Raw genomic sequence first — 15,028 nt, forward strand, 5'->3', positions numbered from 1 at the left:
CCGTCTTTGCGATTCCACTCTTGTGAAACGAGCATTTGATCATCTCTTGTCCCGTCGTGGTCGTGCTCGGGCCATTCGTGTCCGGAACCACAAGCAACAACAACCGCGACGGGAAAGAATGGCTCGATATTACCGCCACCGTTAATGTGTAGAAATTATTCGATTACAGAACTCAACATGGTAACAGCACGGATCACGGATCGGAATGCCCTTAGCCAGCCGGTGCCTTTGAGGAGGTGAGTTTTGCGACCAATCTGTTTCTCGTTTTTTCTTCTGTCTACTAACAATTGTTCTTTAAAAAAATTTAAATTATCATGCTATTCAATTGTGGATTGTTTCAAAAGTTAGAGTTAAAGGTAACTAACAGCGTGACTATCCTGTCAAAAAGCGTGTCTGGAAGGTGACATCTAATGCTCGAATATGTTTCAGATATCTACAAGGAGGAAGTAAAACCAGCCGACTGCCCGGCATAGGAATTTTAATTGCAATTTTGCACTGGATTTGGCCTCCGGGGAGGTGTCATAACTGTGACAGCATCTATTCAAATAAATTCACCGGTGATCAGTCGACGAACGTGGGTCAAATTCATCGATCGGCGGACGGACGCTTCGTGCTAACCCAGGATGCCGTCGACGGGATCGTATCGTTGCGGAACAGTATCGTGTCGTACTACAGCAGTAGTGACGATGGAGGTTTTCTGCCGAAAGGCCTATCATTGCCGAGGGCCTCCTGGAGGCGTCCCCTGGTTACCAGTCTTAGTCGGTTGAGTTTACACACCGAGGATGGGTTTGCGATGGCAGAACCACAACAACCGACACATTCGCTGTACACCAACACGTTGCCAGAAAACCTCAATATCACTACTATCAGTTCCAGTGTACCTGCTCCGATGGTGACCCAGTCGTTGTACACGACCCCTTCGAGAATTTCCAAGGTGGTTGCTAGTTCACCGGCAACCTCCAGCCCACAGGTGGTGAATTCTCCCTGGTCACCACTGTACTTCAGTGATCTCAGTTCGGTTCATCATCTCAACTCAGCGGAACGATCGTTCCCGACTCCGCAGAGTGCCTATCGTTACAATTACGCAGGATATAACCAGGAGCTTCCGATACTGGGTAGTTTACATAATGCTTCCCGTCATTTCTCACATGGCTTCGTCCCGGTTCATGTGCCCAGTTCCAGATACTATCATCACAATCTGTATCAGAATGTGCCCTTCCATGGTCATACGTACGGTAGTAGACCGAAGTTCTCCCGGTATCATCCGCGATTGATGCCACGAAGTCTGACGAGGGCAATACCGGAACTACGATCACCGATGTTGAACCTCAATCTCAGTTCAACTCCGTTGAGTGCAACACTAGAGGCCTCCCCGCAGAGTTACTCCAGTTCGAGTGGTTTTGGCAGTAAGAATACATCCAACAATACCCAACAGAATTCCAGCTTCCAGGTTAGCAACAACCTGCTGAGGGAATGGCGTTATCTTCCACCATACCGACCACCACCGCCACCACCCAGTTTGCACCATTCAGCACCACTCTCATTTGGTGGCGGTCGGTTCGACCATCCACCATACTCCATGTCCCACTGGTTGGAACTGATTACAAGACTGAACATGGCTTCCGAGAAGGCCAACATCAACAACGCGGCCGATGTGGGCAGCGTGGATGGCCACTACGAGTTTGATCCTTCGACGCCAACTCCAACCGCATCCACCCCAACCGGAATAATGCGGGACGATTTCCACCATCTGATGACACTCCCGTCGACGTCCAGTGATCTTCTGTGGGATGCTGCCGGTCTTTCGTTGACCGGTGGCACCGGCGGTGGTTCGGGCGGTGCTGCTGGCAGTGGTGGTCTTACACTCGGTGGTGGTAGCAGTCGGAAACGGGGCCAATCCCGGTACGATAACATCGACGCTCGTGTCGAAGCCATGAAGGAAGAGTTCTACGAGTGGCGGAAACGACAGCAACAACAACAACAACAGCAGCATCATCATCTGTTAGGCGGTACTGGTGGTGGCATTAGTTTTGCTAGCGGAATCGACGCTAGCCGGGTATTCGAGCTGGAAAGTTCCTGTTAGGTGAGTCCCGTGTGCGGTTTTGCGAAAGGGATTTCCGAAAACGAACAAACGTGCTGTTCGCGATCAATCGTGCTTAATCATAAGACTCGACTTATCCAATAACTATAGCAATATCTAATTGAAGGAAAATTACTGTGCCCGGTGTGAGAGAACGGGACAGAAGTATGTAACACAAGAATCGATGCGCGATTATAAAAAAAAAACAGAACTTATACAAGTTAAAGACTTTTACAATAGTTATGTACATAATTGGAATGATTGTGATTTAAGTAGACATTCGAAGAAACAGTTCAAGGAAATTCACTGTGCTATACAGGCGAGTTTTGATAAAACAAACCAAACTTATCGCAAACAACGTTATGGCACGGAAGTAATTATTTAGCGAAGTAATTAAACAAAACAAAAAAAAAAGAATGCAAAACCAACAAAACAAATGTCGTAACAACACTAAGTAGCAGTTGGAAATGATGGCTGGTGAGGAAATAAGGATGAGGAATGTCAAGGATCGGAAAGGGCTTAGGGTGAATTGAGGCTCTTCCTTCAAGTTTCTTGAGGAGGACAACATAAAAACAGTGATTCCCGACGTGGTACTGGCTTCGTGGCATGGGTTTCTGATCATTAAAGCTATAAAAAGTTCGAAACAGAGAGCATTTTTTTTTAACCAATTCTGATAAAAAGTCTGGTCTTTCTAACAAGAATCAAAATAAAAAAGAATCTGCTGATCGGAATTGCTCTGCTTCAATGCTATACCCTTTGTATATTGATTTTGACGTCAATTGTGATCATTTTTAGAGGATACAGATGGGCAATAGAGTGGGACAAAATCCAAAAAAGTTCCACCAAACTTTTTGTGTTCCATTTGAGTCCCATAAGAACTCTGATATACGAGCTTAAATTAGCATCGTCAATATCTTCTAAACTATATGCGATAGAGAATTCCTCGGCAAATTATGGAGAAGAATAATTATGGGCCTGAGTTTCGGAAAGGAATTCTCGAACCCTGAATTCAGCTTGTATTCTGGAACCAAATTTTCAATCTGGACGCTGGAATAGAATTCAAGACCTAGTTTCAATAATCGAATTTTGGAACTAAATTCGGCAACGGAGTTCTGAACTTTGATTTCTAAACAGAACTCTGGAGCAGATACTTAAATCTCAATTCTGAAACCGAACCTGGATTCTTGAACTGAGACTTGAACTCGGAATCGGCAACTAAATTCTGGAGCTGAACACCGGAGTAGATTTTTGATTTGAATTCGGGAACTGAATTTTAAGCCTGAAATTGAAGTCTGAATCTGAATTCAGGAATTCGATTCTTAAGCAGAACTCATCAACGAAATTCTGAACCTGGGTTCTGAACCTTGATTATGAAATTGAATTCAGGCACTGGATTCTGTAACTGAGTTCTGGAATAGAATTTTAGAGTTGAGTTCTGAATAACAATCTTTAAGCTGAACTTTACAACTGAGTTTGGTAACAGAGTTCTGAATCAAAATTCTGTAATTTTTAGCTGAATTTTTTTTTTAGTTTCATAAAATTGAATTTTGTACCTGAATTCATTAATTGAATACTAAACCTGTATTCACGAATTGTATTCTGGAACTGAAATCTGAATCTGAAATTGAATTTTAGTCCTGGTTCTAGAGAAGAAGAGTTCTAGATCTGAATCCGTTAACGGATTCTGGAACTGAATTCAGAGTCAGTATTCTGGAATAAAATTCAAGAACTGAATGCGGGAACGGAGTTCCTAATTTTGATTTCAAAACAGAACTCTGGAACATATATTTGAATCTGAATTTGGAACCTTGATTATGAAATCGAATTCAGGCACTGGATTCTGTAACTGAATTCTGGATACAATTTTTGAATTGAGTTCTGGATAATAATCCTGTAACTGAACTCTGAAACTGAGCTGGGGAACAGAGTTCTGAATTTAAATTCTGGAACTGAATTCAGGACATGGATGTTGAAACAGAATAGCGAGCCTCGGTTCTGGGCCAGAATCCTTGAGCTGGATTCTGAAACTGAGTTCGGAAACGGAACCGCGACTCTGAACTGAGTTAAGGACCTAGATCTTTAAGCATCCTGAGTTTTCCTGAGCTTCTATTCTGAACTTGGGTCCTAAAACGAGTTGGATTCTTAGTACATCTAGAAGCTATTTCATATATCTTAAAAAACAATAAAGCTCGTCATCGTTTTCGAATTGGTTTTGAAAATGAATGTTTTACCAATTCTCAGAAGGTAGAGATTCTGCAGAATGTGAACCTGTAAGCTGTTGGTTGTTGGGCATTGACTTTCCAGATCGACTTGCAATAGTTTTGAAGATATGACTTTTGGAATAAATAACTGTTCTTTATTCTTATTTGTTACTTTATCTTCCTTTTGTTACAATTTCTTCAACGGATTTATAATACTCAATCAGTTCTATTTTGGCATCCGTCAACAGGACCATTTCACCGAATGCCGCTTCACAGAATGGGTCATATTTTCTAAAGCTATTTCATCGAGAAAGTAATTTATAATATTTAGCGGATATTTTTTCAAAATATTCGACTCGCTCCAACAGACTAAAGATCTTCAACAAGAGAGTTTATTATGCGATTCCTCATAAACTATTCTTGATGAGTTTTGCAATGGCTGAGTGGAAACATATATTGGAGAAGCCAAATGAATGAAAAACGCTCAGAGACAGAACTCGAACCTGCGTTCTTATGAAGCATTCCGTGCATACGTGCTACCATTTCGGTTTGATTTTCCGTAACAATCTGCTTCTGGTAGGAAGGAGCAGACTATCAATACAACCTTCATGTCCAGCCATATCATATTAAGGAATGAACCATTTATTCGAACCTTGTGTCGGTTGTTTTTCTTTAATAACTTTATCTACAAATGTCTGATTGTTTCGAAGACCATGGTGGTTCTTTTCCTCTTTAAATTATCTATGAAAATAACACACGCACACGCATTTTTAGAGTCTACACTCTTGAGGGCTGGAGACAGTACCGTAAAGTGGTAGGTTTTTTGCTATTTTCCCGTTTCAAATTAAATTTTCTTGGAAACGGTGCAGAATAAAGAAAAACCCACCTGACAATGTCTTCGAAATTTAGTTGAGAATATTCTGTGAAATTTTCAGAATGATTCGTTGAGTTTAGCGGTCGTGTTGTATTTTTTTCTGACTGAAGAACTGCTGAAAATTGGAACGCTCGGAATTGCATACCTCTACTTGTTCATTGAATATCTCGGCTTTGACGGCTTGTATCATAAATCTACCGTGACAAAGTCTAGATAATAGTGTTTAGATGCGATTAGCACAAAAAAACATATATGTTATCGCGATACAAGTAAAGTCTTGTATTTTTCTGTGAAACAAAGTCAGTTTCAATGCATCCGCCATTTTTTTTCGCCTTGGTTTCCTGATAGCATTCTGAAAAAGGAGAGAGAAAAAAAATTGGGTCGACAAGGCTGCCAAACACACAGACATTCAATCTTTGTGAAAGTTGAATATTTTTTCATTGTTCATTGGAATCCATCTAATGTGCAACCCATACGATAGATTAATGTGATAAAACTTGTCATCAAAATAATAAAATGTATGCTGGCAACCCGGTACAGTTTGCTCATGTACGAGAGAGTACAAGAGAAATACGATGCGCAAAGGGAATTGAGCGAGCCACGTGGTCGATTTAAAACTCAACACGCGACCCTCTGTCCTCAGACCTTAAAACCGTTTCTCGAGCTCGGCATAATGAAATGTCGAATTAGATCGGCAACAGAACATTTTACTGAATCATCAGTAAGTTAGTAGTATTCCACATGCTCTTTCCGAAAATCGTTAAAGTAATATGCTGATATCTCAGAAAAAGTGCGTTCTTTTGCCGAAGTTTGGCATAATATTATTCTGAACATGTCAGTAAACAACAAATATACCGAGATCAGCAAAACCGTTAGCCGAGATTTCGAAAAGTGAGTTTGCTTTTACTAAAACTCGGGGAGACACTTATCATCTAATGTCTCTTTTCGATTTTGCAAAGCATCACGTCGCCTTTACTTGTGGAACTGGAAAAAAGGAAGAAAACAGATTTGTATATTTTGTGAAAAGATAAGTGAAATCAAAAACTATCTTCTTTGCAAATATGCATTTATAAATATCTACTTATTTCCAGGTAGAGGTGTAAAGGAGCACTAGAAACAATTGTTTTTAGCCGTGATGTTTTCTTTTGGTGTTTGTGCTTTTTTTTGTTTGCTGAATTGAAATAAACATCAATAAAACACCCCTTTCACCAAGATTTGCGTTTTGTGATAATAATTTCATACAATAATAAAGAAAAATCTTTCCTTTGTTCGATTACTGATGACTCGACAATTCCATGATTTCATCCTGATAACTTTTGCTGACAGCAAAATTTCTGCTGACAAGTTCGGCATTAATTGACAGTTAACAAATTTTGGATTGCCGAGATTCTCAGTAATTATACATTTTGCCGAGACGATTACCGAGTATTCGGCGCGTGCAAATTTCAGTGCAAGATTCAGCTAGAAAATTTAAGTGTGTATAAGGTGATCTTCAGCGAACATTTCGTAAAAAGATCCTTTCCCCATAATAAATCCAATACCAACTTTAAACTCGGACGTGGAAATAAAGTTTCACTGATCGAGCTAAAATTTTGCATTATGGAATCCAGAAGGAACACGAAACGTTTGGTGGAGTGAGAAAATAAACCTTTTCAGATTTTTCTCAGTTCAATCTTGTCTCAACCTAATGGGCAATTCGCTCCTGAGCAGTTCCAGTGAATCGATTCATGAAAGTGAACTGAGTAGGCTCCCAGCTTTTTTTTGAAGAATAGCAGCTTTCCAGTTCACTCATTTGATCATCTCTTTTATCAAACAATTAGTTCTGCTTTGGTAGGCGATTTGCAGCTGGCGGACAAAAACTCATGATTTTCAAGAAAACTGTTTCGATTTGAAGTGCCTAAAATTGCATTCTTCAAAGCACACTATAATTTTGGTGGATTTGACTAGCTGCCACTGCAGTTGAGAGCAGAGATGCCAAGTGAAATTTCTATTATCTTCAGGCGGGGTTGAAAGACCAACTGCGGTAATTTCAAAGATCTGTGAATTTTGACAAATGACTGTTAGAAAAGTGATTCTCCAAAGTCTGCAACTAAATATGTCTGCAGCTTTTTTCAAAAAAATCTACACATTTACAGATAAATCTGTAGACCTGCAGACCTCTCTGGTCGAGAGGCCCTTCCAGCTCCGGTGACAACAGGTTGGATTTCTTCGAAAGGAACCAAATTATCAACAAGTTCAACGGATCTTGACTGAAATACTGGGCATTTAGTTTTACGTTTCGTCTTATTGGGAAATTGTTAAGCGGAAACCCTTCGCCCGTAGTCAGCGATGAAAACTTTTTTCAAATAAATATTTGGAGTTAAAGAAATCAAATTTTATTCAGAGAACAACAAACCAAATATGTCAGTAAGTTTTGGAAATGTCGATCAACTACTTAGGTTGTGAACCATTCGCGGTTAATTTTAACTTTTGGTTGAAATCTGACACTCGAGCGTTTATTTTGATGTTGTCAAAAATAACCCTACTCGAAAGCACACGCTTAAAAATAGTTACTCAAAAATGAGTAAGATCTCACTCATCTACAGAAAAAGTGGAACAACTCTAATTTAGAGTAACTCCGAAGTTACTCAAATTTGAGTTCTTCCACTGGAAACGATATTTGGGTAAAATCTACTCATTTACTGAGTAATACTTTATTTGTACATGTACCAAAAATAGAGTAACTATCACTCAAATTTTGTGTGAAATTTTATTTCACATATACCAAATTTGCAAAAAAGTTGCTCCTTTTCTGAGTGTATTGTATTAAAATGTTAAATAATTGAACTCAATACTATATCAAGTGGTGGTCGCTTGGAGTAGTGTGTTATGCTCAGGCACCAATCATACACTTATTCCTCATAAATGACATTTGAGCATATTCGTTTCCTTTCTAAAGCACAACACGAAGCTGATCATTCTGGTTTTTGCAGACACAACACCGTTTGTGTTGATCGACTCACCCTCGAAATACGCGTCTCACTAACAAAAAATACAACCTGTTGCTACAAATGGTTATTACAACTTTTAGACTTATCGCGAATGCGAATAGTAACTATAAAAAGAGATTTTGCGTTAAACTCAAATTTAGAGTAGGAGTTACTCAATATCATTGATGATAACTACTCAATTTTTGACGTTTCCATGTATCATTTGAAAATGAGTAACTAGTACTCAAACTTTGAGTAACTTTTTCTAAGCGTGCATGGTTATTTTTGACAGATCGATGGTTATTTTCCGACACCGAAAAAAATCTTGCAAAGAAAATTCCAAAATCAATTCTTTAGTTAAAATTATTTCCAGTGCAAAATAACTTTCCATTCGTCAAACTTTGAATCCGCAGTTTTAGTTACATTTAACTACTCGACACAAAATAACCGCTCAAGTGTGAGATTTCAACCAAAAGTTTAAATTAACCGCGAAATGGTTCACAGCCTTAGAGCAGCTTTCTGTTTTTATTACGTAACTTTCAATGAATTCAATCTCTTTTGCTCAAAGGCAAGCCATGAATGATCGCGTTGCCTTTGGTCGTTCATTGATGATCGTCGTATTGCATCTATTCTTGAAGGTGCAGAAAATGATGATTCGTAGAGAGATGTGCTGCTGCTCGAAATGTTTCGATGGCTTCAAAAAGCAACAAGTTGTGGGAAAGGCATCGTTGTCGGGAAAACGTATTTTCAAAATGGTTTTTGCACAATAATCATTATCTTTCAATGCAACCCAAGCGTTTCTCTGTCTACGGTCTTGAGTAGAATCCTGAAAACATAACTGTATTGTAGGAACTAATTCCAGATAGTAATAAAAAAGCAACGAAGTAATTTGTTTTTTATATACAATTAGGCGTCGTTGCTATGGATACGGATTTGTTGATGATCCGTTTTAGGTTTTTTACCATCACTGCTAACCTCTATCAAATGAAAACATTTTGACAGTTCAGCAGTACTGTTTGTAAACATAGATTTTTTCTGTTGACAAATTGGATGAGACCATTTACGGTCCATATCGCTTAATAGAGTTTAAAAACATTTGTTCACGATTGGATACGGTTTGTTTATGAGATTTATTAAATGAAAGTCACTAGTTGCAGAGTCTAACGATTATTGTTTTATATGTGTTCCTCGATTTTTGTTTAAGCTTGTTTGTAAACAGTACCGCTGAACTGTCAAGGATGAATTCTTGTTCATTTGTGACGTCACGATAAAAAATGTAAATAGGTTTTATTAGGTTTTTTATCGTGACGACACAAATGAACAAGTATTCATCCTTGACAGTTCAGCGGTACTGTTTACAAACAAGCTTAAACAAAAATCGAAGAGCACATCTAAAACAATCATCTTTTCACTTTGCAACTAGTCACTTTTATTTAATAAATATCAAAAACGAACCGTATTCAATCGTGAACAACTGTTTTAAAACTTTATTTAGGCGATACGAACCGTAAATGGTCTAATCCAATTTGTCAATAAACAAACAAAAGAAATTTCTGTTTACAAACAGTACTGCTGAACTGTCAAAATGTGTTCATCCGATTGAGGTTAGCAGTGACGGTAAAAAACCTAATACGATGACGACACAAATGAACTGCCAATTAATAGATGAAAGATGAACTCTTTGACAGCTGCCGTGTGTTTGTTTTGTTTTGCGAATGCAAATTAAAAATTGAAATATTACAAGAAAGTGTCTGTTAAAACATGTTTCACAGTGAAAAGAAATAAAAAGATTGCCCTGTATGCGTTTCCAGCATCAAGGAGCGACATTTCTCTAAATTTGTTTAGTGTGATGCGACTTGCAATTTTAAAATTCAAACGATCAACCTCTGATGAACTTTTAAATTAGGTTTTATACGAACATGACATAACCTCACAAAATGAACAGAATGATTTTTTTTTACATTTGCCGTGTGCTTGTCTACAGTTCAAAAGTTCATCAGAGGTTCATCGTTTGAATTTAATAATTCCAAGTCGCCTCACACTAAACAGATTTATACAAATATCGCTCCTCGATGCTGGAAACGCATACAGGGCAATCTTTTTAGTTCTTTTCACTGTAGAACACGTTTTAAACAGGCACTTTTTCGGTATTTTTCAATTTTTAATTTGCTGTCGCAAAACAAAACAAACACACAGCTGCTGTCAAAGATGAACTTGATTCATCGACCGTTCATTTGTGACGTCATCGTGTAAAACCGGATTGTAAACAAACCATCGGCGGCTGTCAAAAAAAGTTCATTCTGTTCATTTTGTGAGGTTATGTTATGTTCGTGCAAAACCTAATGGTAAATGAGGATGTTCGTTCGAGAAAATTTCGGTTTATTCTATAAACGGATGCCGTGAAAAGAGGTTCCCTTTTTAATTGGATCCGCTTTTGAAAAAAAAAATCACGTGGTGAACTACGAGAGAAACAAGTGACTAATCAAATGGCTAGAGAAAGGCCAAAACGTTCGTCATGTAGTCGAAACGAAATAGGATTCGATATTTTTCCCTTAAAATGCAATGAAAAATCTAAACTATCCCGGAGATAGAATTGATTTTTTTCATTGAGATCATTTTTTCTATCGCCCTTTTAACTGACATAAGAAATCTCTCAATATTTAGTAATATTGAGATCCAAGTGAATAAACAACAAAATTCGAGAACCGGAATTCTGTATCTAAAATTCAGCTGCAGACCAGAATCCAGATCCAGAGTTCAGTGCTAGAATTCAGGTTCAGAATATACTGTCGAACCAGAATCCAAATCTCGAATTTAGTTCCAGAATAATTCAGATCCAGAATTCCGTTCGAAAACTTAGTTCCAGAGCTCAGTTCCAAGTTCAGGTTCAGAATTCAATCGCAGAATCTAGCATTAAAAATGCGTTTCAGAATTCAGGTCCAGAGTTCAGCTCTAGCATTCGATATCGGAATGCTAGAAAAGTGTTTGAGAATCATAAATTTTGGACCGAAACGGGTTCTGTGGAGAAATGTATTGGTACCTGGACGGTTCAATCGCTGAAGCCAGGATAGGCATCGGTCCAAATTCTGTCGATTTTCTAAGATTTTTTATAAAAATGCCGGCTAAAAATCGGACTGAAAGTGTTTGACATGTTTTCGACAGAAAGCACAGTTTGCTGCTATCATCAAAGTTGGCGCTGGAATGACCGATTTCCGCTGTCTTCAACAGAGCTGCCAACTCTGCAGATTTATCTGTGAATTTGCGCATTGCGAAACCACAAACTGATCAAGCGTGTTCCCACTAGGTAACTAGGTTCTAAACTGATTTCAAACAAACGGTTTTACAGCAGTTCGTGTTGAAACTGGGTTAGGTTTGGCATCAAGCGAAAACGACATTATAAAATAGGTCATGAAACATTGAAATGTAGTCTTTAGATGTGATCCATTGTGTGGATTTATCTTGAAGCTTCGCATTAGTATTGTTTAGAAGTTTAATGGTTTGCCCAATGCTTTGAAAAATCGATCAACAAGTGACTCTATGAATGGTTACCTTTTCTAAAGGATTACTTTACGAAGCTGAGACAAAAATGATCGATAGTTTAAAAAAACTGGCATGAATTGGTTTGTTCCTGCTTTTTTTTAACGATACTCAAAATTTAATCACAAAACCATGTGAACGATTCACCTACCGGTTCGAAAGCCCATCCCAACTTGAAACGAATATGCTGCCACTTTGCATGTCAGTTCATTATCGACGGCGCACTGTGAATGAACGATGATGATAAATACAACTGCTACTACCATAAGGAAGGTAATATGAAAAATCTTTTCATTAGATTTCAAAATCTCACGAAAAAAACACGTACACCCACACGCTCTCTCACTCTCACACGCCCGCAATCGCCAAGTGCTGAGGTGCCGAGAGTTCAATCTTTTGCACCTATACTCACTCACTCAATCACTCACACACACGCAAGTCACATCACCCAGTGAGGGGATTTGCAGCAGACGAAGTATGCCATGACGTGAAAATGTTAGAGTTGCTGAAGAACGAAGACGAAGAGAAAAAAAAATAAACAAAACAAAAAACAAGTAGACCTAATATCAATATTTAATGTTCTTGAAACCAACAATATTCACAAATATATACAAAGAAAAGGCAACACACATAATAATAATTACTAAAAGTTAGGTAAGATAATTTATAACTAACGATAAAACCACTTCGTGGTGGAGGCGATCGAGTTGGATCGGTTGCCGGGTGCTTGTTTGAAAAGCGGCCGATGTGATCAAACTCAATCGCTTCCGTTAGCGCGGCGAAACACATTCATTCTAAACTAGCAAATGGCAAAATAATAAAAAAAAAAACGACCGTAGGAAGAAAAATTGCAGAAAAAGAGGTGAAAGTAACTCAAAATTCGATTTAATAATAGTAAATTATTAGTAAATACTAATGATAAATGAATAAAAGAAAAAAAATCAGAGGAATAACCTAAAACAAAAAAAAAAACGATGTAAGGTAGTGCGGAGATTCGCGAGCACACTGACATCTTTACGAAGACGAAGAACAAAACAAAAAAAAACAACTGCATAAGAAAGTACTAGTTTAAATATTATTTTAATTAAGATCTGATATTATTTTAAGCGATGTAGTTGTAAGTAATTGGATAAAAATGAAACAAACTCTCTACTACAGAATAGATGATTTATGGAAGAAAAAGCGTGATTAGCCATTCATTTGTTCAAAAGTGTTTATCGCTGTAAGTAAACAGATTAGTTGCATTTACTTTCCTAGAGTTAAAAACATTCTGCTGGAATGTCACTTATTCATGTTAATTTTTGTTTAACAGTGATCATTTAATTATTTCCATTTTTTTTGGGGAGATTTCGATCTCTAAAATATCTGCCTATTTAGGTTATGTTTAGTTCAGAAGCGAACATACGACGTTACGTTGTGCGAATGCACATTCCAAAGATTTTTTTTTATTTTTACAGTATAAGTTTGTAAAAATATTGATATTACTTTCCGGTGGAGTTTGAGTAAGTGTTTGCGTGTAGCAATTTTTCTTGAACTGTACGCAAAAACTAGAACAATTTTTCGAATACATAAGTATATAAATCCTGTTGATAGTTCTTATTGATCTTATAATTCTTATCAGAACAAAAATCTTAACGAGCCGAAAATTACGAACAGAATGTCGCATTTGCGTGTTGAACAAATTATTAACGGTAGCAAAACGTAGGGATCCGAGTGTAGAGCCGAGGTTCAGTTCATACAGACTTTCGATTCTGTTCACAGTACTGTCATCCAGATCCGATTCGGGGAAGTTTATTGTCGTGCCATAAACGCCTACTATGTCAACTGAGTTTTTTCTTTCTCATGGCTCAAGCTTCACATGGATATCCAAAACTAGAAATCCTGTCGAATGTTCACTGTTTTCACATCGAAATCAACTTATTTCTAGTAGAACCAACTAGTAATAATGTAAACTCGATCTCTTAGTCTCGAAATGAACGTAACAGAAAGGAAAAAAACAAATACCATTTGAATCAAATAATTGCTCTTCGAATAACTGGTTTCAGTAAACAACAGAAGAAAAAGAAAAAAAAAACAGATGAAATAGCGTGAAAAAAAAAAGTTTTTTATTAGTTTTCAAATAGACACGAACATACGAGCAAGCAGCAACAGGAAACAGCATTACTGTTTAAAATAAGCAAAGTAGTGAAAAACAAACCAATTTGTTTAGCACACAAGCTAGACGTTTCTAAAACACGCAAAAAAAACACACAAACACACATACTATCGAAAAGATTGAAACTAAAAAGAACAAGCGATATGACACGCAAATTGTGCTAAAACAAATTTTGTACATAGTCCTTGTTAAATTTTATGATTTTCAGAAAAAAAAATAAAAATAGAAAAGAACAAGATCATCACTCTCCTATTCGAACCCGAGAAAGTAAAACACTGAAGAAAAAAAAACAGCAACAACTACCACACTGAGACAAAACATTCCATTAGCTTCTAGTTTGTATCTAATAAGAATAATTAGAAAAAAAAGAACAAAACATAATAAAATGCTACATCTTGCCGGACTTAGTGGAAAACGGAAAAAAGCAAAGATTTAAAACCGGACCGGTATCGAAGGAAGAACAACTATGGGAAGCGGGTGGAACGCAGACTCCGTGTGAAAGAAAATATGGCAGAACGAAATTCTTTGGTTTGGTTACGGTTACGATTAGTGTTAAGTTGAATCCTAAATGTTTTTGTAAAACGTTCAAAGCTCAATTGTCGACCGACCGTTTGGTTTTGCTAACTCCATTATCAGCGGCTGATTTCCGTTTCAGTCGAACAGACGTCCCCGTGGATGTTTCGGGTTAAAATTTTACGATATAGCAAGCGAAATGTAGACGCGAGTTTCGGATTGAAGTAAAGGTTTCTTTGTTTGCTTAATTTTAGCTGCAACCCATTGAGGGGTGAACTGCGATAGATTGTTAAGAGATTAGTTATTTATTGAAGTGGAGATTTTATTTATTCTACACGATTTGAACTTTTTTTTTGAATCAAATTATATTTTTCTTCGTTCTAAGTTATAGTGTACAATGTAAAAAGGATATGATTTTTACAAAAGTAAATAAAATATGAAAATTTACCAGGTCGTATATGATTTCAATCTGAAATGGGATTACAGAAACAATAATTACAAGTCCAGTTTCTTCAATTAGTGTTACCTTCAACTAAGGGAACAATTACTAAAAAGTCTAAAGTCTCACTCAGAGAATGCACATTAGAATGTGAATCCGGTCATATGTGGACAGTCTAAATATCTAATTTTGATGACAAATCCCTACAAAACTTATTGCATCAATCTTATTATATTTCTTAGAAATTCAAACTCAGCTCC

The 15,028-nt window shown here is 37.4% G+C and overlaps 1 protein-coding gene across 7 annotated transcripts in view; it reads left to right on the top strand.

Annotated features, from left to right (window-relative positions):
* LOC131432081 (protein turtle-like) overlaps positions 1-14,776 on the top strand; it is a 130,906-nt gene extending 116,130 nt beyond the window's left edge. For 5 of the 7 annotated variants that reach the window (XM_058598137.1, XM_058598136.1, XM_058598139.1 and 2 more), the window contains 2 exons: positions 170-236; positions 430-14,776. In XM_058598137.1, coding sequence (XP_058454120.1) covers positions 170-236; positions 430-2,083 — 1,721 coding nt within the window. In that variant the 3' untranslated portion in view covers positions 2,084-14,776. Of the gene's footprint in view, positions 1-152; positions 237-344; positions 357-429 lie in introns of those variants that run through there. The other 2 variants (XR_009229779.1, XR_009229780.1) reach the window with 2 other exon arrangements.
* The last annotated feature ends 252 nt before the right edge of the window (positions 14,777-15,028 follow it).

Source organism: Malaya genurostris, chromosome 2 (assembly GCF_030247185.1).
Source record: "Malaya genurostris strain Urasoe2022 chromosome 2, Malgen_1.1, whole genome shotgun sequence".
In the NCBI taxonomy this organism is placed as follows: domain Eukaryota; kingdom Metazoa; phylum Arthropoda; class Insecta; order Diptera; family Culicidae; genus Malaya; species Malaya genurostris.